At 50.8% G+C, this 25,907-nt stretch overlaps 1 protein-coding gene across 6 annotated transcripts in view; it reads left to right on the top strand.

Annotated features, from left to right (window-relative positions):
- MICU1 (mitochondrial calcium uptake 1) overlaps nucleotides 1–19,526 on the top strand; it is a 229,765-nt gene extending 210,239 nt beyond the window's left edge. For all 6 annotated transcript variants that reach the window (XM_002718431.5, XM_051823786.2, XM_070057806.1 and 3 more), the window contains 2 exons: nucleotides 17,651–17,740; nucleotides 18,611–19,526. In XM_002718431.5, the coding sequence (XP_002718477.1) occupies nucleotides 17,651–17,740; nucleotides 18,611–18,768 (248 nt within the window). In that variant the 3' untranslated portion in view covers nucleotides 18,769–19,526. The remainder of the gene's footprint in view (nucleotides 1–17,650; nucleotides 17,741–18,610) is intronic.
- Nucleotides 19,527–25,907: the final 6,381 nt, after the last annotated feature.

The following is a 25,907-nucleotide window of genomic DNA, read 5'->3' as shown; positions in this document are numbered from 1 at the left end:
CCTTCTGGTGCACACCTTGGGAGACAGCAGGTAATGGTTCAAGTATCTGAGTCCCTGCCAACCACATGGAGGACCCAGATGGAATTCTAGATGCCTGGTTGTTGCAGGCATTTGGGGAGTGAACCAGCAGATCAAAGATATATGTATCTCTCCCTTAATCCTGACCCCTGTTGCTCTGCTTTTCAAATAAATAAAGTAACAAACTTTCTTTTAAATTTAGATAAAATATAATTAAAAGATAATGCTCAATTTTTTAAAAAACATGCTCTAAAATCCAAAGCTTTTCTAAAAGATATATTTATTTATTTATTTATTTGAAAGGCAGAGTTACAGAGAAGGAGGGAGAGACAGAGAATGAAAGATCCTGATTGAGTTACTGGCTCCTGCTCCTGGTTTCAGCCTGGCCCAGCCCCAGCTATTGCAGACATTTGGGAAGTAAACCATCAGATAAAGATCTCTGTCTGCTTTTTGAATAAGTAAAAATAAAATAAAATAAAATAAGTTTGGGGATGGTATTGTGGTACAGTAGGTTAGCAGCAACAGTGTCTCAGAGTGCCAGTTCAAGTCCTGGCTGCTCTACTTCCATCCAGTTTCCTGCTAATGCACCTGGGATGGCAGCAGAAAATGGCTCATGTGCTTAGGTCCCTGCCCCACACGTGGGAGACCAGATGGAGTTCCTGGCTCTTAACTTTGACCTGGCCCATACCTCGCTGTTGCAGCCATTTGGGGAGTGAATCAATGAATGGAAGATTTTTCTGTCTTTTCTCCCTTCCCACAACCCCTGCTGTTGCTCTGCCTTTTAAATAAGTAAATAGTAAATAAATGTTTTGTAAAGATTTGTAAAGAGAGATCTTGCATAACTGGTTCACTCCCCAAATGGCCACAATGGCCAGGACTGAGCCAGACCGACGCCAGGAGCCAGGAGCTTCATCCTGGTCTCCCACATGGATGCACGGGCCCATGCACTTAGGCCATTCTCCACTGCTTTCCCAGGCCATTAGCAGGGAGCTGGATCAGAAGTGGAGCAGCCAGAACTCAAACCGGTGCCTATATGGGATGCCGGCACTGCAGGCCATGGCTTTAATCTGCTGAGCCATAGCACTGGCCCCAACTAAATATTTTAAAAGGGGGGGGGGGGTGTTGGCACTGTGGCGCAGCAAGTTAAAGCCCTGGCCTGAAGCGCCGGCATCCCATACGGGCGCCGATGCTAGTCCCGGATGCTCCTCTTCCAATCCAGCTCTCTCCTATGGCCTGGGAAAACAGTAAAAGATGGCCCAAGGACTTAGGCCCTTGCGCCCACGTGGGAAGACCCAGAAGAAGCTCCTGGCTTCTGGTTTTGGATCGGCACAGCTCCAGCTGTTGCGGCCATCTGAGGAGTGAACCAGCAGATGGAAGACCTCTCTCTGTCTCTTTCTCTCTCTGTAACTCTGTCTTTCAAATAAATAAAATAAATCTTAAAAAAATAAATAAGTAAAGTAGCCAGGACTGGGCTAGGATGAAGCTGGGAGCCAGGAACTCAATCCAAGCTCCCACATGGGTGGCAGGGGCCCGACAACATTAGCCATGACTGCTGATTCCCAGGGTTCTCGTCAGCAGAAAGCTCAAATCGGAGCGGAGTCAGGTATCAAACCCAGACACTCTGGTGTGGTTTGCAAATGCCTTAACCATGAACCACACGATGGCCCCCATCCCATGTAACTCTTAAAGTTTTTAATTATGTTAAGTTCTTTATTTTTATTTATTTGAATGGCAGAGAGAGAGAGAGAAAGAGGGAAAGACAGACATCTCCGATCTCTGGGTTCACACCCCAAATGCCTACAACAGCTGGGGCTAGGCCAGGCTAAAGCCCGAAGTCCTCAAACCAAGTCTCCTAGCTGAGTGACAGGGACTCAGCTTTGAGCCATCAGCTGATACCTGCCAGGGTCAGCACGGGCAGGCAGCTGGAATGGGGAGTGGATCCAGGACTTGAATTCCTGGCTAGAGAGTGGATATGAAACATGGGCATTCCAAGCAGCATCTCCAGCCTCTGCACCAATGCCCACGCCCCCACATGCATAACTTTTTAAAATAGTATTTGTTTGCTTAAAATAATACCTCCTGTAATCTTTGTAGAATCTTTTGAAGTCCAGGATATCTGAAGTTATTTTTGTGTATATGTAGTATCACTGGGTCCTTTGTCCAGAATAACTGGACACAAAACACCATTTGACAGCATCTGCAAATTCAAAGATGCAAGATTTGAAGTCAAATTTTATTATAAAAATAAAAATAATTTCCCCTTTATTTGCATACTTGAAAGAACAACTTTAAGACAGTAGAATTGCTTTAAAGAACAGTTACATGGGATGAGTCACTATCTGTGTTGAAATTATAGAGTATACAAAATAGAATGATTCAGGGTGGTGGTGGCAAAGGGAAATACAACTTAGTGAATAACAAAAAAGAATAAAGGGAAGATGTTTCTTTCAGATGATTTCAGGCATTTGCTGGAATGTTGTGTCTCCATGTGGTCCCCATGTAGTCCGTGCCCATTATCCTTGCTAACAGAGGCAGTGGTACAAATTACACAGCCATAAACTACATTTGGCTTGGAGCTGTATGGTTTGCCTTGACATCTTAGTTTGTTTTATCTGGGTAACAGCAGATTCCCTGGATGTATAACCATGGCTATCTAGGGGACATTGGACTAGATGTCCTGCTGAGTTGCAGGAGAAGCCACATATACTCACTTCCTAGGCCGCCATAACGAGCCACCAGCAACCTGCTGATTTAGGACAACAGGAATGTATCTTCTCACAGGTCTCAAGGCCAGGGTCCAACGTGAAGATGTTGGCAGGGCCACAGCCCCTCTGCAGGCTCAGAGAAGAATCTTTCCTTGCCTCTTCCAGCTTCAGGTGGCCCCAGGTGGCCCTTGGTTCATGGTTCCAAAAGTGCTGTCCCTAGCTGTGAAATCATGTGGCCTTTCCTTTCTTCTCCCCATACGTCTTTGTTCTCCATGTCCTTATTAGGACACTTGTCACTGGATTTTTAGGTCCCAACTGGGTAATGCAGGATGGTTTCATCTCTAGATTCTTAACTGTATCTGCAGAGACCCTGTTTTAAAACCTTCATGGATTCCAGGGGCTGACATGTAGACATAGCTTTAAAAAAAAAAAAAAATTTATTGATTTATTTCAAAGGCAGCCCAGGCTGTTGCAGGCATCTGGGGAGTAAGCCAGTAGATGGAAGATCTCTCTCTCTCTCTCTCTCTCTCTGTCCCCTGTTCTCTGTTCTCTGCCTTTCAAATAAATAAAAACTTTCAAAAAGAAAGAAAGAAAAGCATACAGACTTTCAAGTCATGCTGCCTGAATTTGGATCTTGGCTCCATCATTTACTAGCTGGGTAGCTTTGGGCAATCTCTCAATTTAGTTTCTATGTTTTTAAAATAAGAATAAAAATATGCACATGATAGGGGTGTTGTGAGGATACATCCACACGAAGCACTCGGCTTGTGCCAGTCAGGTGATGAACATTAAATAAATGGCAGCAGCTTGCACAGGCTTGTCAAGCAGTGCCCGGTCAGAGGGCCTGGGAGCTTCAAACCAGAGCCCCTGGCCCACAGCAGTGGGGAAGAAAGACCGGCGGGGATCACAGCAAGAATAATTTTGGTCTGGCTTCTGCTCTCGGTCTCAGCTGTCTTCATTTTTCCCAGAAGGTTAGGACCTTCAGAAGTTGGTGTCTTTGAGAGGCGCTGGCGCTGTCTCTTCCTTGGCTGTTTTAGAGCGTTATAAACCAGTCTTTAGACATAATTTAGCACAAAATTTCCCAACAGCATTGTGAAGAACACTGTAGGCTGCAATATGGTTCTGTGGGTTTAAAAAAAAAAAGTTCCAGGGCTCAGATACAAGTTTGGAAAATGCCAGAGTTATGTGGAATTTCTTCACGCAACACTGCTCCTGCCAGCTTTTTAATAGGCTAATGAGCATGATTAATCTCTGAAAGAGGGATGCCATTCCCAAACTTGATTTGTTCTAAAATACGTTTTAACAACCTGGAGTTAATGTTCTTCTGAAGAGCGTGAGAGATCCAGGCAGGCGGCCACTGCGGATATACCATTTTAGAGCGAGGTCCAGTTCCTCCAAAATCAAAATGCCGAATGCCACTGAGGCTGTTTATTTGGTTCTGGATGGCCCCGGGCGAGACTGACACCTCCCAGGTCAGAACGAATTGTCCTTGGTAAACCGGGACCCTCTGAACAAAGAACGTTCTCCACGAAGGGTTGTGTTTCCACCGTAGGTCATCTCTTTTGCTTTTGTTTAGCACTTAAGATGAACTGGTTCTGCTGCCCATTCGAACACTTACCGGGCATAAAATTCGATATATGACCTCTCACAGGCTGTCTGCGTGATTTAAGCAGTCTACTAAGGAAGGTAATGGGAAATGGAACACGACTCCTTCCTCGGTGGTTGCCTGTGATGAAGAAGTTAGAGATTGGGCTGCAGCTCTGGAATAAATTATGGGCTTTATAACTCAGGCTATTCCTGTTCCTGCCAGGAAAATAAAAGGTTTCAGGTCCAGTAAAGGCCCCAGGAAAATGCCTCAGGATATAATAGATTCGGTAAACTTGGGGAACCAGCTGTGTCCCCCTTGCACTTGGAACTACAATGCAGGAAAAGAATCTCACAAGTACAGCCCGTGGACTCTGCTATCCATATCCCAGCACAAATCTGCTTGGATTGAAAATTGGAATTTGTGACACAGTTGTCCTTCATTCTTCAGTCATTCTGTGTGACAGGTCACCTTCTGGTCAGCCAGGCTACAGAGTCCATGGTGAAATCCTACCGATGCTCTCTGCAGCCCCAGGAATTTTTTCTGAAGGACCACTCATGTCCTCAAACAGTCAGGGTTTCTTTTATCTCTGCAGTGGCACGGACAGCACAGCTGACCTCAAAGAACCTCTCTGGCTTTTGAATTCTTCAAATCTAAGAATTTAGAGTAATAGAGCCTCACTTTGTGGCAGTTAGGTCCCTACTGGGTTGTTGAAGGAGTCAGAAATTCTTCTTTTAAAAACTTTTTATTTAATAATTTTATTGGAACGACAGAGAGTCTCCATCTGCTGGTTCACTCCTCAAATGCCTGCAACACCTGGGGCTGGGTCAGGGCAAAGCTAAGAGCTAGGAACTCCATCCAGGTCTCCCACATGGATGGCAGGGACTTACCTACTTGAGCCACCACTGCTGCCTCCCAAGGTGAACATTAGTGGGAAGGCTGGAATCAGGAGTGGAGCCAGGACTTGAACCCAGAATTCCAGTATGGGAGGCAGCAGATGATGACCCAAGTACTTGGGCCCCTGTCACCCATGTGGGAGACCAGATGGAGTTCCTGGTTCCTTCAGCCTGGCCCAGCCCTAGCCCCAGTTGTTGTGAACATTAAGGAGTAAGCCAGCAATTGTCAGATCCCTCTCTCTCTCCCTCTCCTTTTCTATCTGCCTTGCAAATAAATAAATAAATCTTACAGGCGGCCAGTTAGCTCAGTTGGTTAGAGCATGGTGCTGATAAGTAAATAAATCTTTAAAAAAGAAATTCTTGGAGTAAGCAGTTTCTAATATACTGCAAATTCTTACATTCTGAACAACTGCCTTGGCAAACAAGCTGCCACCCTCTCCCGAGCCCTCCAGTTCCTGCAGCAGTGGCCTTTGTGGGGTCTGTGGCCCTCACACATCTGGAACACCAACAGCAGCCTCCGCATGCCAGGCACGGTGCCGAGTGCTTCCTGTGTGCTCTCTCTCCTAATCACTGACACCTGAAAGGGGGAGGGACTATCCCATCTTGTGGGTGCGGAAATGTTAAGATGAAGCGCCTTGCTCATGGAGAGCCATCTAGGCAGGGGGCAGGGCGCTCTAATCCCAAAGTCTGCATCGTGTTGTTTGTCAGTGCAATCACAGTTCTGTTGGTGTTGGAAAATCTTTGCTGAAACAGCCCAACACTGAGCTTTTATTGAGACTTAACTATTGCACAAAAAATTGCGCGAAGCATACATTTTGGTTTTAAACTCAAATCTAAGTTTGAGTTCCTGCTAGTCACTACTTTTGTGACCTTGAACAGATGCCTAAATTCTCAAAGCCTCTGTTTCCTAATCTGTAGAATAGTGGTAATAGCCTGCTTGTTTCAGGATTATCATGGAAATTAAGAGATAATACTGAGTTGATATAGACTGATAGAACTACACCCAGCTTCCTGTCCTGGTGTTCATCCCCTGGTGCTGACTTTTCAGCCTGCTTCTCTTGCTAAGGGTCTGATAGACTGGAAACAACCAATCCTATTCAACCAATATGGTAATATTGGTAACCAATATGGTAACATCCCCAAAAATTTATTTAAAGAAAAAAAAAAAAAAACAGGGCCAGTTTTGTAGCATAGTGAGAGTGAGTGAAGCTACTTCCAATCCAGCTCTCTGCTAATGTGCCTAGGAAAGTAGCAAAGACAGCCCAAGTCCTTGGGTCCCTGCCACCCATGTGGGAGAACTGGATGAAGCTCCTGGCTCCTGGCTTCGGACTTTGCTAGCCTCAGCTGTTGCAGCCATTTGGGGAGTGAACCAGGGATTGCAAGATCTCTCTGTCTCTGACTCTCCCTCTGTAACTCTGCCTTTCAAATAAATAACTAAATCTTTTCAAAAGAAAGGAAAGGAAAGGATGAAGGGAAGGAAGAAGAGATGACCCTAGGGCCTGATGAGGCTTACGTTTTTCTCTGAGGAAATAATGTCTACTGCCTTTTCAGTCACTTCGAGATTCTTATTAATTCTACCCACGGTCAGATCCTGGAAAGGATGGTGGAATGTCTAAGATGAGCCTCGGGTGAGGGGAGAATGCCGGGACCATGGCCCCTTCCCCTGTCACTCCTTTGCCACCTAGTGCAGGTCATAACTTCTCCAGCTGGAGTGACATTAAATATCTAAGTGTTCTTCCAGATTTCAAATTCTATGACTGTGGCTAAACCAGCTTTTTACTGAATGTAATAACGTTTTATAGCCTAAAGCTAAATCCAAATGTATGTGAAGAAGAACTGACTTACAGTTATTACATAGATTGCCTCCCAAGCAAGGCTGTTGAATTCCCAGAAGAAGGGTGGCAGTTTTTAATTTATTTTCTTGTTAGGAAATTTTAAACTTAATTAGACTTTAGCCCAGTGCCTCTGTAAAATCTAATTTATGGGGTTTGGTAACATAGTTGCAGAAGAATGCTGTTCAGTAAAATGTACCTAAAATATGAGTGCAGTGAGGTGTTAAGAGCCACTTGGGAAGCCTGTGCCCCCAACTCTGACCCCTGATTCCAGTTTCCTGCTAATGTGCGCCTTGGGAAACAGTAGTAATGGCTCAAGTAATTGGGTTCCTGCCGCATGTGGGAGACTTGGTTGAGTTCCTGGCTCCCAGCTTCAGCCCAGCCCAGCCCAGCCGTTGCAGGCATTTGGGAGTACACCAGCAAATGGAAGCTGTCTGCCTCTCAGAGAGAGGGGGGCTGGGGAAAGAGAGAGGGAGAGAGTTTTTTTAATGAGGGCAGTTATATATAAAATATGATTCCAGGAACCCTAAAACACTATTCCGAAACATAAATACCTTCCTCTTGGCCAGCTCTGTTCGCTTTCTCTTGCTGCAAATAACTTAGAAGCTTAAAATGGTACCTGTGTATTCCGTCACAGTTCTGAAGTCACAGTCTGGGTGCAGAAGGGCTGAGTGCTCTGCTCAGGATCTTAACAAGGTGTCGGCATGGCTGCGTTTCTCCTGCAGGTCAGCGTCTTCTCCCAAGGTCATTCGTGGTGTTGGCAGAATTACACCCTGGCCGGTGAAGCACTGAGGTCTTCGCCGTGCTGACCGCGGGCGGGGCGTTGCTCTCAGGCCACCGCAGTTCTGTGCCATGCCGTGCTCTCAGAGCTTCGCAGCCCGCTTCCTCCACGACAGCAGGAGACTCTCCCCAGGCTGCCAAGGTGGATCGTTACGTGGTGGAACCCTGGGAGCACCTGTGCCCTCATCAGTTCCGGATAAAGTAATGTCATCACAGGAATGTTAGCCTGTCGTAGACACAGGTCCTGCCTACCTCAAGGAGAGGGATTCTACAGGATGTCTGGGCCAGAGTGGGGGTACATTGGGGGCCATCTCAGAATTCTGGCTGTTCTCTGAGCGCTTCTGAAGACATGGACATGCGGATATAAGCTGTTATGTTACCTAAATAAATAACAACATGGCAGTCTTTTTTAAAAAATATTTATTTATTTATTTAAAAGGCAGAGCGACAGACAGAGACAGAGTTTCCCCATCCTTTTCTTTACTCCCCACATGGCCATAACAGCCACAGCTGGGCCAGGCCGAACTAGGAGCCAGGAACTCCATCAGGTCTCCCACGTGGGTGGCAGGAACCAAACACTCGGGCCATCTTCCACTGCCTTCCCGGGTGCATTAGCGGGACGCTGGATTGAAAGTAGAAGAGTTGGGACTGAAACTGGGGCTCCAGAATGGGATGCAGGTCTCCCAGACAGGTCTGAACCTGATGCGCAAAGATGCTTGCCCCTTTAGGACTGGAAAGAAGCCGAGAAACCATCTTGTTTAGACCGCATTTTTGGGCTTGCTCAGATCACAGCAGGTAGGACACAAAGCTGGGGCCAGGAACTCAGATTCAGAGACGCACACCAGGGCTCTCTGCACGGTGCCCACTACAGCTGGGAGGATTCAGTGCTTTAATGTGGCCACAGAAATAAGGAGAAATTCTTTTTTTAGAAAACTTTTATTTAATAAATATATATTTTGAAAGTACAACTTTTGGATTATAGCAGTTTTCCCCCCATAACTACCCTCCCACCTGCAAACCATCCCATTTCCTACTCCTTCTCCCTCTCCCATCCCATTCTTCAATAAGATTTATTTTTAATTATCTTTATATACAGAAGATCAGCTTGGTATATACTAAGTAAAGATTTCAACAGATCGCACCCACACAGATACACAAAGTATAGAGTACTGTTTGAATACTGGTTTTACCATTAATTTGCATAGTACAACACATTAAGGACAGAGGTCCTACATGGGGAAGTAAGTGCACAGTGACTCCTGTTGTTGATTTAATAATTGACACCTTGTTTATGGCGTCAGTAATCACCTGCGGTTCTTGTCATGAGCCACCAAGGCTATGGAAGCCTTTTTTTATTGATTTATTTTTAGACAGGCAGAGTTAGACATTGAGAGAGAGAGAGAGACAGACAGAGACAGACAGAGAGAAAGGTCTTCCTTCCATTGGTTCATCCCTCAAATGGCTACTATGGCTAGAACTATGCCTATCTGAAGCCAGGAGCCAGGTGCTTCCTCTTGGTCTCCCATGCGGATGCAGGGCCCAAGCACTTGGGCCATTCTCCACTGCCTTCCCAGGCCACGGCAGAGAGCTGGACTGGAAGAGGAGCAACCGGAACAGAATCCGGCGCCCCAACTGGGACTAGAACCCGGGGTGCCGGCGCCGCAGGTGGAGGATTAGCCTAGTGAGTCGCAGCGCTGGCCAATGGAAGCCTCTTGAGTTCACAAACTCCAACCTTATTTAGCCAGGGCTGTAGTCAAAGTGGAAGTTCTCTCCTCCCTCCAGAGAAAGGTACCTCCTTCTTTGATGCCCCGTTCTTTCTGCTGGGATCTCACTCACAGAGATCTTTCATTTAGGTCATTTTTTGCCGCAGTGTCTTGGAAACTCTCAATGGGCTTTTCAGCCAGACCTGAATGCCTTAAGGGCTGATTCTGAGGAATAAGGAGAAATTCAAAGCATGAATGCAGACAGCCAAGACATGGCGTGAGGGTGGCAATGTCACAAGGATGTGTGGGGACGAGATTCGGAAAGAAAAGCGCTCCTAGTTCATAAACTCTTGTAAAGCTTTTGTGGGAGGCAAGCCTTTGTACTTCACTTCTTCATTCCACTTTGCAAGAACATTGATGAGTGAAGAGGAGTGCTGGCCAGGATGCCCTTCATTTAAAAAAAAAAAAAAAGTCATCAATTTTTTAAGTAAAAGTATTCATGAGGTAATGTATTACAAATTCTGAAATAAATGTTTGCTTCATGAGGCATTTTCTTTGCAAAGACACCTAGCAGTTCTAAAGATTGACTTTGACTTAACCACATCACCTTGAGTGTATCATGATTTACTAAATTCTCAAAGTGCCCCAAGGCGGAGAGCTGTTTCGAAGATTCGCAGTCTGAGAGTGGAGGGTCCGTGTCAGAGAAGCTGTCGCCTAAATGGGGAGGGACACAGCCAGCCGGCATTACACCTCGCAAAGGGAAAGGCCAGCAGGAAAGATGTGCCGGCCCCCTCACTCCCGCTGCCACACGTTCGGGCTCTGGGGAAGCCAGCCCACAGCCAGACACCACCAAGGAAGTCATTTGATAGAGTGGGGAAGGGTAATTTCTCCTCGTGATCGAGGCTGAAGTAAGAGAGGAACTGGTTCAGTAAATGCTACTGCCTGTCCGTGGAATACTCTGCAGCTATTAAATTGTGGGAATTGTGTTAAAGGAAGCTGCCCCAGTACTGGCAGGGAGTGATTTCTAAGACACGTTAAGAGAGTAAAGCAGGGGCCCACGCCTTGGCTCACTTGGTTAATCCTCCACCTGCGGCACCGGCAGCCCGTATGGGCACCAGGTTCTAGTCCCAGTTGCTCCTCTTCCAATCCAGCTCTCTGTGGCCCAGGAGGGCAGTGGAGGATGGCCCAAGTGCTTGGGCCCTTGCCCCCCCCCCCGCCCCCCCGCCCCGGGAGACCAGGAAGAAGCTCCTGGCTCCAGGCTTCAGAATGGCACAGTTCCAGCTGTTGCAGCCATTTGGGGAGTGAACCAACGGAAGGAAGACCTTTCTGTCTCTCCTTCTCACTGTCTGTAACCCTACCTCTCAAAAGAGAGAGAGAGAGAGTAAAGCAAACCACCATACCCAGAGAATCATCTTGTAGGGGAAAGGAGGGGGTAAAGAATAAATGTTTGACTCCATATCCAAAACCTATTTCTGGAAACCCTGATAATATGACAACTTAGGCTCTTGCCCAGGAGCCGAGATCTGGAGGGAAACTTCCGCCTTTTATACTGCTTGAATTTTGAAACAGGTGGATGGGAGAAAAGCAAGTTATCCCAGTCGGTTGATTGTCTGCAGAGAAGCTCTGGTTTGTTAGAAAAGTTCCCTTGCAGGGAGGCTTGCTGGAAGCTGCACACCCCTCCTAATGGCACTCACCCCCACCCCGGCACCCCCAGGCTCTCTAGACAGGCTGCAGCACCCTTTCCTGCTTTCATCACTTTATTCAAACGGACTCCTCCACCCCGTCACATACGCCCACTACCCTACCTGCTCCCTAGAACAGGCTGTCACTTTGTCCCTTTAGAATTCAGATCCAAGGACAGGTGCAGTATGTAAGACACCACTTGGATCTCTGTCTTCTGCATTCCAAATAAAATGAAAACTTAAAAGTTTTTTGAAAGCAGACCCAAAAAGGGGGAAGTCGTTTGACAGCCACTCAGCCTCCACCTGGGATGCCTGCATCCCATATCCGAATGCCTGGTTCAAGTCCCAGCTCTGCTTCCTAACCCAGCTTCCTGGTGATGTGCAGAACAGAATGGCTCAAGGATTCAGGGTCCCTGTCAGCCATGTGAGAGACCCAGATTGAGTTCCAAGCTCCTGTTGCGGGCCTTTGGGAAGTGAACCAGCACATGGAAGATCTCTCTCTTTCTCAGTCTCTCTGCTTTTCAAATAAAATGATTTGAAAATAATTCCATATCAGAACACCTGCATTTGAGTCCCAGCTTCACTCATGATTCCTGCTTCCTGCTGATGCACACCCTGGAGGCAGCAGGCGGTGGCTCAGCTACTTCCGTCCCTACTATCCCCGTGGGAGACCTGGACTGAGGTCCTACTCCCAGGCCTTGGGGAATGAGGGAGTTCTTGCTCTCAACCTTAAGTAAAAGAAATTTAAACTTTTTAAAATTTCATATCCAAAATGTACCTCCTACCAAATATACATGATTCCGTTGTAACCCATGTGTGTGGACTCTTCTATCAGACGTTCTCCATGGTACGGATATGCAGCCTCCCCTGCTAAACTAGGCTTGCCCCATGGGGAATCAGCTGAAACCACTGACTGGTGCTGTAGAAATGCCTGCACCTTGTGGACGCGATGTAATGGGGAAACAACACTGGAGGGTACCAATAAATCTAATTACCAAATCAGTTGGGACCAGATTCAGCATGCTAAGCCCACTGAAGCCGTCATCTGGGATGGTGCTCTGAGGTTCAGAAAACCTGACTGGAGATTTTTTTCTATGGAACGTACCAGAGGTTAGGAGGAGACTGCTAGTATCCCTGTGACGGGCAGCCTGAGCACATGGAAGGGACAGCCTGCCCAGGGCTCTATCGCACCAGCCAGAACAAGGAACCATTTTCTTTACTGGTGTACTGCACTGCTCTTGGCTCCCTGAACTGCCTGCTCTAAGTGCCCAGATGCCCCTCCCCCCGCCCTATCCCAGCATCAGGTTGAGATGTGTATGTTGTGTTTGCCTGAGGTACAAAAGAAAGGACAAATGCCCTTCAAGGAAAAATTCTCCACCTTGTTCTTCCTAAAGCCAACTACGGATGGACTTAGGAAGCTAAAAGACTGGTGTTCAACTGAGCCGCTAAGATACCCATGTCCCTGGTCGGAGCGTTTGGGTTCAGTTTCCAGCTCTGGCTTCTGAAGCCAGCTACCTGCTATTGCCGACCGCGGGAGGCAGCGGTGATGACTCAGGTAACTGGGTCCCTGCCGCCTACATGGGAGGCCTGCACTGAATTCTTGGCTCTTTGGCCAGGGCCCAGCCCTGGCCATTAGAACGGTTGCAGGCACTGGGAAATGAACCAGTGGATGGGAGATAGAGCTATCTCTCATGTGCAGATATCTCCCCCGCCCCACCGCCAATTTTAAAATTTTAAAAAAGAAATTTTAAATTTTAAAAAAGAAAAGAAGCCAAGGCACCTGTGTCACAGGCTTTTCCAGAGCTGAAACAGAAATGTCCCTCAGTGCACCTTGGCAGTCACAAACCAGCACTTTGATTTTCCCCACTGCAGTCTAGCGAGGCAGGTCTAATCACGTGGCCACTCAGCGAGACTGTCAGCGCCTTAGCGTGAGGAGCAGACAGCTGCCGACTGGGTCGTGCCGCCCAAAGCTGTCTGGAAGCATGAGCGGCAGCGTGGGGAAGAGCCCCCGGTGCCACCTTTGTTACCCACGCTCCTCCCTGGCTCACTGTTGGATGTGTTTCGGGCATCCTTGAAGCTGGCAGCGTGAGCTCTGAGGAAAGGCCGAGTGCACGGAGCAGGCAGCTGTGTGGTCTGTGACGCTGGCTCCGCACAGCTGCCAGCTACTCTGTGATTGAGCCCTGAGAATCCTTCCTCTTGAGGGCAACAGGTTCATAGAGGAATCGGTGTGGCTCATGCCAGGGCCCCAAGGGCCCTGGTGAATCCAGGGAAGTGCTCTGGGCTGCCTTCTGCAGCCCACTCTGTCCCCGTCTGGCTTTGGGACCCCATGCGAGTCACTGAACGTCCCTGGATTTAACGTTTCCTCTGAGGTCTCTCCCAGCGCTAAGATTCTCTGGCTCCTAGTGGACGTTCAGACACTTAGCACTCCGAACACCGCTGTTTAACTGCCGTGCTCCACAGTTTTATGTCCCGAAGTTTATATCCTGCCACGCAAACTTGGAATGTGTTTCTTCCTACTGTTGCGTTGTCTGATTAGGAACCGTGCTAGGGAGTAAACTGGGGGCCTGCCATGACTCAGCTGCTGCATGGACTTCTCAAAAAGCCAGATGGCCCTAGATTCTAGTGTGCCAGTTGAGCCTGTTTCTACAAATTCTCCCCCATCCCGGTCTAATAGAAGTAACCCGATCTCATGGCAGCTGGGCCAGATGGGTACCAAAGGACTGCCTGGGCATTGGACACCTAGCCCTTCTCCAGGTGCCTGTGTGCTCCGTGCAGGTGTACTGCAGATTAGGAACTGGAATCCCGGCCATCAACCAGTTAGCATTATCAAATAGGGGAGGCCAAAATGCTAGTACCAACAACTGATCTGCACAGAAGAGTCTAGGTCGGGGGGGAGGGGAGGACTGTTCTGCTTGCTGCGGTTTAATTATGACTGTGATTCAGATATGTTGGAAGCAATAAATGAGCCAACTCTCAGGACCAGCTGTCAAGCTCTTGGCTGATAATCTGCTGTCAACCCACTTGTCCCAAGAGCTCGCAGAGTGACAGCTCACCAGCTAGTTAGATAGTTGTCTTCTCCGGCTTTGATTGACCCCTGGGGTGCCCACCTGAGGATCTTGGCCAGCAAGGGGGCACTCCAGCTAGACTGTTAAATAGCCCGTGCTATCCCAGTGGTTTGAGTCACAATGACTAGCAGCCCTGGTTTTGTCTCCGATAATACAAAGGGTGCCAGAACCCTCTCCGTGTGCAGCGGAACGTAATCTCTAACCGTGTGCAGAGATGGCATCTGTAATGAGGCATGCTTGCACCTCCAGAGTTCCCTATTCTACAGTCACTTACTACCACTTTAATGAGTCTCCCTAAAAATAGTCAGGAGCGCTCACTGACGTCCTTGGATGTTGTACAGTTCACGGTTTATTTAGAGGAGACGGAGCCATCTTCCTCGGGAGAAGGATGAGTACTCGGGATGTCAGTGCGGTTGGCAGTAGGCATTCTGCCCTGCGAGAATGTGGAACTAGGAAGAAGACAGCTGTCAGTTACAGCTCAGAGAAGTACAAGGTTGAGGTGACGGTGCCGTGTTGTAGCAGGTAAAGCCACTGCCTGCAACGCCGGCATCCCATATGGGCGCCGGTTCATGTCCCAGCTGCTCCTCTTCCGATCCAGCTCTCTGCTAATGGCCTGAGAAAGCAGCAGAAGGTGACCCAATTGTTTGGGCCCCTGCCACCCACGCAGGATACCTGGATGTAGCTTCTGGCTCCTGGCTTTGGCCTGGCACAGCCTCAGCCGTTATGGCCATTTGGGGAGTGAACCAGTAGACAGAAGATCTAGCTCGCTTTCTCTCCCTCTCTCTGTAACTGACTTTCAAATAAATCTTTTTAAAAATTTTTTGAAAGAAGTACAAGATTGATGTGAGATGCAGAAAGGAAGGGTTAATAAATGGTGTTTGTGTTTGTCCAATACAAAATCCTCATCGCCTGCTTGGGACCCACCGCTGTGGCACCAGAGGGTATAAGGCAGCAGAGCATCATTCCTCTGCCTCCCATTTTCACTGCACAGTGCTGCGAGGTGTCTGTCGTCTCCTTAGTTCGCTGTTCCCACTGGGAAGTAGAATGACCGGCTGTCTCCATGCTCCTGACTTGGCCCTCTGATGCCTCTTCGTGCTCTGGGCAGTTTAATTAGCAGGAACCGGTTCTTCCTGGGCCGGATCGAGTATCTGTCCCTCGGAGGCTGTATTTCTGAATGCCGCAACTCTGCCGTCTTGTAGATTCCCCAGCACACATCCCGGGAACGTCCGCCAGTCTCTTCTGCTCCTGTCTTTTCCTTGCAAGGACTGTGGATCCCCACTTCACCCTGACTCACATGCTGGGAAGAGGGAGTTGGAACAGGAACCCAATGCTGCAGGAAGAGGACACTGCCTCTTCTCCCATCCACCCCCTTCCCCACCCCCATCCCCGGAGCAGCCTGGACCCCGCAGACCAGAGCTTGCTGTCAAAACACCTTGCCTCGCATCTGTGCCACACAGGAGTGCAGCTACTTCTGTGTGCCCCCTCCATCTTTACCCTTAGATTCCAGAAGACACCACTGAGCCCTGCTGTGAGCTGCTCAGCACCTCAGCGGTTACCTTTCCTGCATCTCCAATTTGAATATGAGAGCATTTACAGAGCTCAGGTGACTTGCTCAGGGTCACACACCAAGTTGTTGGTGGAGACAGGACTGGGGCCCGGGTCTTTCTTTTATTATTATTATTATTATTATTTTTGACAGGCAGAGTTAGACAGTGAGAGAGAGAGAGGGACAGAGAGAAAGGTCTTCCTTCCATTGGTTCATCCCCCAAATGGCTACTACGGCTGGCACGCTAAGCCGATCCGAAGCCAGGAGCCAGGCGCTTCCTCCTGGTTTCCCATGCCGGTGCAGGGCCCAAGCACTTGGACCATCCTCCTCTGCTTTCCCAGGCCACAGCAGAGAGCTGGCCTGGAAGAGGAGCAAATGGGACAGAATCCGGCGCCCCGACCGGGACTAGAACTTGATGTGCCAGCACCGCAAGTGGAGGATTAGCCAAGTGAGCCGCGGCGCCGGCCAACACAGGTCTTTGAATCGCATTGTTTTGTTCCTCTGTGTTGTTCTGTATTTGTAGCTGCCCTGTTATGGATCTGTGAAGGTGACAGAGGTGAAGTGAAAGAGCAGATGCAGAAAAAAAAAAAGTGCCAAAGACAGGTTGCCAACAGTCAGTGCTGGACCAGGTCAAAACTAGGAGCCAGGAACTCCATCCGGGTCTCCCGTGTGGGTGGCAGGAACTCAAGGACTCGGGCTCTTGTCTGCTGCCTCCTTGGCACATTAGCAGGAAGCTGGATTGGAAGCAGAGTAGCTGGGACTTAAGTTTCCAGAATGAAATCAGCGAAGGTGGTGGCACTGACTCTAGTTTAAGTTCCCATTACTTCTGAATGAATCGAACCTGAAAGTTACAGAGAGCGCCCCCTCGCTAACTGACTTAATCCTTTTCTGTCCTCCAACTTTGACATCAGTTAAGCTCACCTGTAAGTAATAACAAAATTGGTAGGTCTAGCAAAACCAGGCTCGAGGCTAAATGAGAACAAAGGCAGTAGAAATTGCCTTGGCTTTCCTGAGACTCCAAGTCTCACATGACTGCTAGTGTTTCACAGTGAATGTCAGAGAAAGAATATGACATGAGAAAAACAGACCTTGTGCTCAGTGGGATAAAAAACATCTTTTAAAGATTGTAGCATACTGAGCTGATTGAGACAGGGACTGCAGCTCCCTGGCACAGCTGGACAAAGACTAAGTGGCTGGTGCAGGACTGGGGGCAGGAGAGGCATGGGGGCGAGGAGCTCCCAGGCAGGTGCAGGGCCAGCGGTCAGACAGTGAGGCGGGACGCTGCTGTGCGCTCCCCGCAGGCCTCCTGGTTCTCCCTTCCATTCCTTGAGCTGCCTGCTTATTTCCTTGAACCTTTGCTCTCATGTTGTTTCCAGTGGGAGGGAAATGCCATGGAGACCACAGTCATATCAGCTATCCTTTTCTCTTTAAAGTTTATTATTATTTGAAAGAGTAGCAGACAGGGAGAGTCAGAGATCTTCCAGCCTCTGGTTCACTCTCCAAAAGCCTGCAACAGCCAGTGCTGGGCCAGGAACTCCATCCGGGTCTCCTGGTGGGTGGCAGGAACTCAGTGTATTTCCTTTCTCTATGAACTTAACAGCAGGCATTCCCATTTATACCTGTCTGTGCCTCCCAAAGCGCCCAGCAGTAGACAAGCACGGAACCGGGCACGAAAGAAAAAGGGGGTCCGGGATAAAAAGCAAGTCTTCGTGTTCTTAACAACGACAGAGTCCGTCGCGCACAGTCCTCGTGCCTGAGCAGCTCTACCCCCGCGTCGACGGGAAGCAACATGCCAGTCCCTGTGCGCTGCCGCTGATTCCGCGTCTTTCTGTTCTCAGTGACCATGCAGCAGGTGGCCAGGACGGTGGCTAAAGTGGAACTCTCGGACCACGTGTGCGACGTGGTGTTTGCGCTCTTTGACTGCGACGGTGAGTGGAGCCCTCTGAGTGAGGAGGGCAAGCGGCTCTCTGCGCTTATGGGCACTGGGGACCACGAGCCTTGTACATGGCCCCCTTCTTCTCGGCATTGCGGTATGGAGAAATGCACCCCCCACACACACCCTGCTATGTGTTCCATGCTTTGTCTTGCAATTCCAGCTTTCCTGAAGGCCAAAAATGAATTTATGACCATTAGGCTCTTAAAAAATGGAATCGAAAGTCTTAGACCCAGCTTGCGGCCTGTTGGTAAGGAGCAGCCAAGTATTTTAACGTCCCTGGAAGGCTGTACTGGTCTCTCCTTGGCACTGCAGCTCGCACACTGGCCGGTGGTGTCTGTGGCCACTCTGATGGGCCCAAGGAAGGGATCCTACTTACACTCTGCGTTATTTTTCAGCTATGTTGGCTGATACAATAGAAAGTCACATTTTTTTCAGTGCTCACTTTATGCCCGTAAACCACTCTGTTGCAGCTAATCTGCTCACTTAATTTTCTGACACAGGTATTGTTATTAGCCAGATTTTATAGCTGAAGAAGCCAAGTCTCGGGCCCCAACCGCACTTGGAAGTATTTCGTCTTTCCCTCTCGCAACCTGGGAGTATGCGGAGGGAGCAAGCACAGGACCTGTTTAGCTCATTCCCCACACCTGCCCCAGAACCTGGCTTACACATATCCTCATGCAGCTTTGGTCACGCGACCCTGGCGCTGCGTTGCCATCAGACGCCTCTAGGAAGGAGTGAGCTGGTTCCTTGCAAGCTGCAGGCGTGTGCTGGGCTCAGGGGCCCGGGTTCTGTGGACGAGGGTCTCTCAAAGGCTCTGTTTCCGGGCCTCCACTTACCCCATTGTGTTTGCCTCTTCCTCCAGGCAACGGGGAGCTGAGCAATAAGGAATTTGTTTCCATCATGAAGCAGCGGCTGATGAGAGGCCTGGAGAAGCCCAAAGACATGGGCTTCACCCGCCTCATGCAGGCCATGTGGAAATGTGCACAGGAGACCGCCTGGGACTTCGCTCTGCCCAAGTAGGAGCACAGAGCTGCAAGGTGGGGCCGCCACCTGCACCCCAGGTGCCCTGGACCCTGGAACCCTTGAGCAAGAGCCCCAGTGTGGCCCTTCACACAGCTGCTTCTAAAAGTAGTGCGCCCTCCCTCCCAGGAGCGGCCTGGCCACCCGCCTGTCCCCTCTGCGCCCAGCCCTGTGTTCTGCTAGGCACTGGCTCTGCCCGTGAGTAGCTCCGTGGATTCTCACAGACACAGTCCCACAAGCTTGGCCCTGTGGCCCGGCCGGCGGCACCTGGAATGAAGGTGCAGGGACCACGCACCCCTGCCAGCCGGTCCTCAGCTCACTTTCTCCGCGGGTTTATACCAGCAAGGGTGCTCCTTGCTTGTCCTCGGGCTGCAGTTGTGTCGTGCTTTGCTTTAAGTACAAGCTGGGGAGACCTCTGGCAGGCAGAGCGCAGTCTGTGATAATGAAGGTGACCCAGCCAGCCAGAGGAGGGATCCGTGTCGCACCCCGGGCCGGCTCTGCAGCCAGGTCCGAGAACGCCACGTGCTCAGTGGGACCAGAGCGAGACTGCAGATTCAGAGTAGCTGCTCGCCGCTCTGTGAGGCGCTGCCCTCCTTCCCTCCCCGGCTCAGCTCCCTGCGCCGTGACTGGGCTCACGTCCCCGCCAGTGCCACCGAGCAGCCCTCTGAAGCTGAGCCTGTCTGCCCTGTGGCTTAAATACTTGTGGAATATCACTTTAATTATTAATTATAATGGTTTGCAATAAATGCCCCCGACGACTCCTGTCGCCTTTATTCTAGGATCGTCTGGGGCCGGGTGTGAGATGCTGGAGGCAGCAGGTCCGATCGTAGGCAGACAGAAGGGGCGCCCATTCCGCGGGCTCTGGTGGCGCTGTCCCAGGGTCTGGTTCCCAGTGCCCCAGAGGCACGCGCTCCTTATCCGCGCGCTCCGCGAAGGCACTCTGACAGGGGTGCGCGTGCAGGGTCATCCGTGGTGGTGGCCCTCAGTGTGGTGGAGCCGGCTCTGCCGCCGTCCCGCGCTGGTCTTGAGCAGGTCACTTCCCTGCCGTTCCTTCTTCTGTTCAGTGACGCCGAGGGCCGAGCTTTTGTGTCCAGCAGCCTCCGCTTCAGCCCTGCAGAACTCTGCAGGCTCCGGAACCTCCAGCCGACGTCATGGAACCACCAAACCAAAAGCCCAGCGCTTCCTGTGCAGAGGCGGGCTCTGAGCGCCGGCAGGCAGAAGAGAAAGGCCTGGCTGTGCCCAGCCCCAGCGTCTCCCCAGAGCCATTAACAACTGTTCCCCCAGCGTCCTTTCTGGAAACCAGATTCTCTCTCACAGGAGTGCGCCGCTCCCCCAGCTCACCTGTCCTCCACCCATGTGTAGGCTTTTTTTTTTTTTTTTTTTTTTTTGACAGGCAGAGTGGATAGTGAGAGAGAGAGACAGAAAGGTCTTCCTTTTTGCCGTTGGTTCACCCTCCAATGGCCACCACGGCTGGCACGCTGCGGCTGGCGCACTGCGCTGATCCGATGGCAGGAGCCAGGTGCTTCTCCTGGTCTCCCATGGGGTGCAGGGCCCAAGCACTTGGGCCATCCTCCACTGCACTCCCTGGCCACAGCAGAGAGCTGGCCTGGAAGAGGAGCAACCGGGACAGAATCCGGCGCCCTGACCGGGACTAGAACCCGGTGTGCTGGCGCCGCTAGGTGGAGGATTAGCCTAGTGAGCCGTGTAGGCTCTGGGCTTGCTCCTTGCCCCAGCATCCCCAAATCTCTCTCCCTTATCTATCTTCCTCTCTCTCACCTGAAAGAGAAGTTCCAGTAACGGCCTTGTGGGACATTCCCTGGCCTGTACCAGGAGGTCTGCCATTTGGCCCTGGCTCACTGAAACCGAGAGCCAGAGCACGGCGGGGGCAGGTGAGAAACTCACCCACAGCACCCTGAAGCCCGGGGCCCAGGGCCCCGTCACGAGCACCTGGCATCAGGCTGGACTCCAGCGGCTCCCGCAGCTGCCTGGGGAAGCGGAGTCCGGCGCTCAAGTAGCCCCGCTCTGTGTGGGACGGCGGCACTGCAGGCAGCAGCCTCACCCGCCACTGCCCCGGCCCGGCCCCGCGGCAGGACACCTGCGCAGATGAGGGTGCCCCCCCCCCCGTAAGGCAGCCATGACTAGGTTGTGAATGTGGAAACAATTACTAAGAAAGAGGAGGGTTAAGGGTGTGCACAATCAGGGCCAGCGTTGTGGCGCGGCTGTTAAGGCGCCTCTTGCAATGGCAGCATCCTGTGTCAGAGTGCCCGTCCGAGTTCTGCCCGCTCCACCTCCTATCCAGCACCTGCTAGTGCACTTTGGAAGGCAGGAGATGATGGCCCAACTAACCGGGCCTTTGCAGCCGTGTGGGAGATCCCAGATGGAGTTCCAGGATCTTGGCTTGGAATATCTCTTTCTGCCTCTCCCTGTCATTCTGATTCTCAAATAAGTAAAATAAATCTTTGTTTAAAAATAAGAATGTGCACAGTCTTTAAAAGTCATTACTGCGGGGGCCAGTGTTGTGGTGCAGCGGGTTGAGCTGCTGGCTGCAGTGCCAGCATCCCAGAGGAGCGCCAGTTCAGGTCCCAGCTGCTCCACTTCCCAGTCCAGCCTCTTGCTGATGCTCCTGGGAAAGCAGCACAAGATGGCCCAAGTATTAGGCCCCTGCCACCTGTGTGTGGACCCGGATGAAGTTCCTAACTCCTGGCTTTGGCCTGGCTCAGCCCCTACCGTTGGGGTCATTTGGAGAGTGAACCCACGCATGGAAAATCTATCTTTCTCTATCCCTCTCTCTGTAATTCTGCCTTTCAAATAAGTAAGAATAAATCTTTAAAAAATGGAAATTAGTGCAGTAGCTTTTGGTGCCCCCACCTGGCTTTTGCTCCAGTTGGAGCATATCCCTGACCATTTCAGTCTGGGAGGCCCAGCCCACGAGTGCGCCCAGACAGGGAAGGAGGCACTGCAGCAGCGGGGCCTGGCCTAGAGCTCCTGTCAGCTTTAGCCCAGCCCAAGGAAGGCCATGCGTCAGCGCGAGCAGCTCAGAAAACAGAGCGCAGATGGCTTCAGCTTCTGCCTGATATTTGAAATACAACTCTATTCTGAACGAAAAAAAACGGGAGTGACAGTGACAAGCAGGATTTCACCAGTGAGCGTTGTGATGTGGCTGTCAGCAGTCTTACACTGGACATTTGAAAACAAGCGCATTCCGAAACAGTATATGCTGGGCCGGGAGGTTCAGCTTTCAGACTTGAGGTGCCCCCTGCTGGCAGGAAGGCTCAGTGCAGGGGCTCGTTGGCCCAGAACCAGGGAAAGAAGGCTGCCTGAGCCCAGCCTAGGTCCAGCCCTACTCTTGCCAACAGGCCTGCCCCAGAACCTGGGCAGCACGGAGCCAGGTGGGACGAACAGCCTGAGACGGTCATAACCGTGAAGGGACACTATGGGCATGACTATAACTGGGAGAAGGCAAAGAGCTGTTATGTGGCCCCCGGATGGGTATTTTGATCGGCACGTGAGAAGGTTCATGTTCACTGTATTCGTCCTGCAGCTCTTTACTGATCCCTTACTATGGACCAGGCACTCGGCAAGATTTTCAGAGAGTTTGCACAGTAGTGAGGAAAACAGAAAAGCCACAATAGAGTAAGCACAAATAAGTGTAAGAGCAGAAAACCAGAAGGACCCAGTGCAGACAGGAATGCAAGGCAGGCTTCCAGAGGAAATGGGGTGGTTTATTATTATTATCATTAAAAAAAATACTGAGGATCAGCGTTGTAGTGTAGTGGGTTAAAGCAGTCACCTGCTGTGCCGGCATCCCATGTGGGTGCTGGTCTGTGTCCTGGCTGCTCCACTTCCGATCCAGCTCCCTGCTAATGGCCTGGGAAACCAGTGGAAGATGGCCCAAGAGTTTGGGCCCCTGCACCCACATGGGAGACCCAGATGAAGTTCTGGCTGTGGGCTGTGGCCTGGCCCAGCCTAGGTCATTGCGGTCATTTGGAGAGTGGACCAGCACATGGAAGATTTTCTCTCTCTCTCTCTCTCTAACTCTGACTTTCCAGTTAAGTAAGTCTTTAAAAACAACACTGAGGGACCAGAGTTTGGTGCAGCAGGTAATACACCAGCTGGGACAACCGCATCCCGTATTGTAGTGGCTGGGTTTGATGCCAGCACTGCTTCCAATCCCAGCTTCCTGCTAACGCATACCCTGAGAGGTAGCAGACAGTAACTCAAGGAGTTGGGTCCCTGCCACCTACGTGGGAGACCTGGATTGAGTTCCCAGCTCCTGTCTTTGGCCTGGCTCAGCCCTGGCTGTTGTGGGCATTTGGGGAATGAACCATGCTGACTGTCTCTGTCTCTGCTTCTGCCTTTCAAGTGAGTAAGAATAAACAAGGAGCCAGCATCTTGACACAGTGAGTTAAGCTGTGATGCCATCATCCCATACAAACACTGGTTCAAGTCCCAGCTGCTGCACTGCTGATCTAGCTCCTTGATAATGCACCTGCTAAAACAGCACAAGGCCTCAAATGCTTGGGCCCCTGCCACCCCCATGGGAGACCCAGATGGAGTTCCAGGCTCCTGGCTTCCGCCTGGCCCAGGAGACTGAACTTGCAGATGGACTCTCTCTCTCTCCCTCTCTCCTCTCAGCTTCCAAATATTAAAAAAAATAATAATTAAAAAAATACTGAGACCCAGGAATTGCATAGGAGTTACAAAGTGGGGAGGAGGAGTAGCAGGTGGAGGCCGGGTGTGCAGAGATGCGGAAGCCAGAACAGTACATGTCACTCTGGGAAGAGCCGCTCTAGAGGGTGTCCAGCAGCCATCAGGGAGGGATTCTGTGACAGGAACCAACTAAGCAGCCGTTCATAGGAAATACGCACACGTAAATAAAGTGGGAAGAAGCATGCTGGAGATGTGAAAATGCTTAGAAGTGAACGTGGTCATGAGACCCGCGGATTAAAACGTGAGACCGCCACAGGGAGACGGACCCACGTCCTAGCAAACTGCTGTGCTTACTCAAAGGTGGGCTGACCGTTAATAAGCTAAGCATCTGCTTCAAGAAGTTTAAGAACAGGGTGAAAGACAAAAAATAAGTATTGTGGGTAGTTAGATCAGATGGGGTTAGCGTGGCGATGTGCTTTGGGAATCTCCCCAGAACTTGAGTTCTACCAACCCTAAAGCCAGCTAAGCACGAACACGTGACATCTGCAGGTCCGAGACCAGCGTCAGCTCCATCTCTTCCCGCAGGGAGACGGCCACTAGAGGGCACGGAAGGGAAAGGACTTGACTCTGCTTGGCAGGACGGCCCAGAGCCAGAGCAGCTGGGTGCCGCGCCCTTCTCCTTCCCGCCTGCCCTGCCCAGCGTCCTGGCTCCCTCTCCAGGTGCTGTAGGGAATGTTCATTTGCTCCTTTACCTGCTAATTTACTGAAGTGGAAAATCCAGTTACCCATCAGTCACTCACACTCCTGCCTGAATGGCTTTCGTCTTCATTGTGAGGCTGAGATTTGCTGTTTAATTTTTTTGTACACCTCTGCGGGGTACAGTGTGCTCCTTCAGTATGTGTGTACAGTGTGTACTAACCCCCACTCCATCTCCTCACTGCTTCATGTTCCCAGCCTTACAGATCATCTTTTCCAGGAATTCACAAAATATGTGGTGCGTTATTGTGAGAATCGGGGTTTTTAGGATTTGTTTATTTGAAAGGCAGAGCAACAGAGAGATGGGAAGAAAGAGCTTCCACCTTCTGGTTCTCTCCCCAGATGGCTGCGCCAGCCAGGTCTGGGCCAAGCCGAACCCAGGAGCCCAGAGCTCCAGTCATCCTGGTTTCCCGAGGGCAGCCCAAGCACTGGGCTCCTCTGCCGCGGCCTCCCCAGGTGCATTAGAAGGAAGCTGGATCAAAAGCAGAGCAACCAGCGCTCCCATATGGGATGCTGCTGCAGCCTAACCTGCTGTGCCGCATCGCTGGCCCCGAGAATTGCTTTTGGAACAGGCAAACACTCATGTGGTTCCAGCATAAAACTTGCGTTAGGAAGGCATGCTCTCTGCGTCTGCCTCCCAGGCATTCCCACAGCTGCGTGGCGGTCCACCTCCGGGGGCAAAACCCAGCTTGGTTTCTGCTGCTGCCTCCGCTGTCCTCGGAGAACGCAGATCATTGTGACACCACCGAAGCCAGCAGTGCATTCTGCTGGCTGTCCTGGAAGTCAGCTAGATTCTGACACTACACCTGGGGACAAGGTCGGATCCCACAGGTTGAGGTCTCAGTTCCCAAGGCTGTCGCCACCTTCAGGTGCCAGTCACAAGCCCAGGTGGTTCCTCCTGTGCCTCTGACCTATCAGCCGTAAGCCAGGGCTCCCACAACCCCTCTTCTGATTTATTTGTTCTAGCAGCTCCCAGAATGCATGGAAATACATTTACAGATCTATTACAGATTCTGCTAAGGATACAGGTGCATAGCGTGTGGGTGAAGGGGTGAGAACTCCCGTGCCTTCCTGGTGGCCACCCCCAGGGACCGCCACGTGTTCAGCCGTCCAGGAGCTCTCTGGACCCTACCCTTCAGGTTTCTGTGGAGACTTCACTGCACCGATGTGAGTGAAGCACGGACAGCTGGGTGAGATGTGATTAGACAAGGGGCCGGCGCTGTGGCGCCGCAGGTAAAGCTGCTGCCTGCAGTGCCGGCATCCCATATGGGCGCTGGTTCATATCCCAGCTGCTCCTCTTCTGATCCAGCTCTCTGCTAATGACCTGGGAAAGCAGTAGAAGATGGTCCAAGTCCTTGGGCCCCTGCACCCGTATGGGAGACTCAGAGGAAGCTCCTGGCTCCCGGCTTCGGATCGGCGCAGCTCCAGCCGTTGCAGCCATCTGGGGAGTGAACCAGCAGACGGATGACCTCTCTCTCTGCCTCTCTCTCTCTCTCTGTGTAACTCTCAAATAAATGACAAATCTTTTTTTTAAAAAAAGAGAGACAGAGATGTGATTAGACAAAACACATATGACCTAATGCTAACAGACTTCGCAGTGAAATCCAGCAAGGCCTCTGTGCCCAGATTCTTCGGGCCCGCCCCCCTGCAGCCCTCCTTCCCCCCAGGGATGGGGCAGGGCCCTTCTGAAACAGGGGTCAGAGAATTTCTTTGTGACCAGCTCCAAGACAGAA

Source organism: Oryctolagus cuniculus, chromosome 15 (assembly GCF_964237555.1).
Source record: "Oryctolagus cuniculus chromosome 15, mOryCun1.1, whole genome shotgun sequence".
NCBI classification, from domain to species: domain Eukaryota; kingdom Metazoa; phylum Chordata; class Mammalia; order Lagomorpha; family Leporidae; genus Oryctolagus; species Oryctolagus cuniculus.
This window is presented reverse-complemented; position numbering and strand designations above follow the sequence as displayed.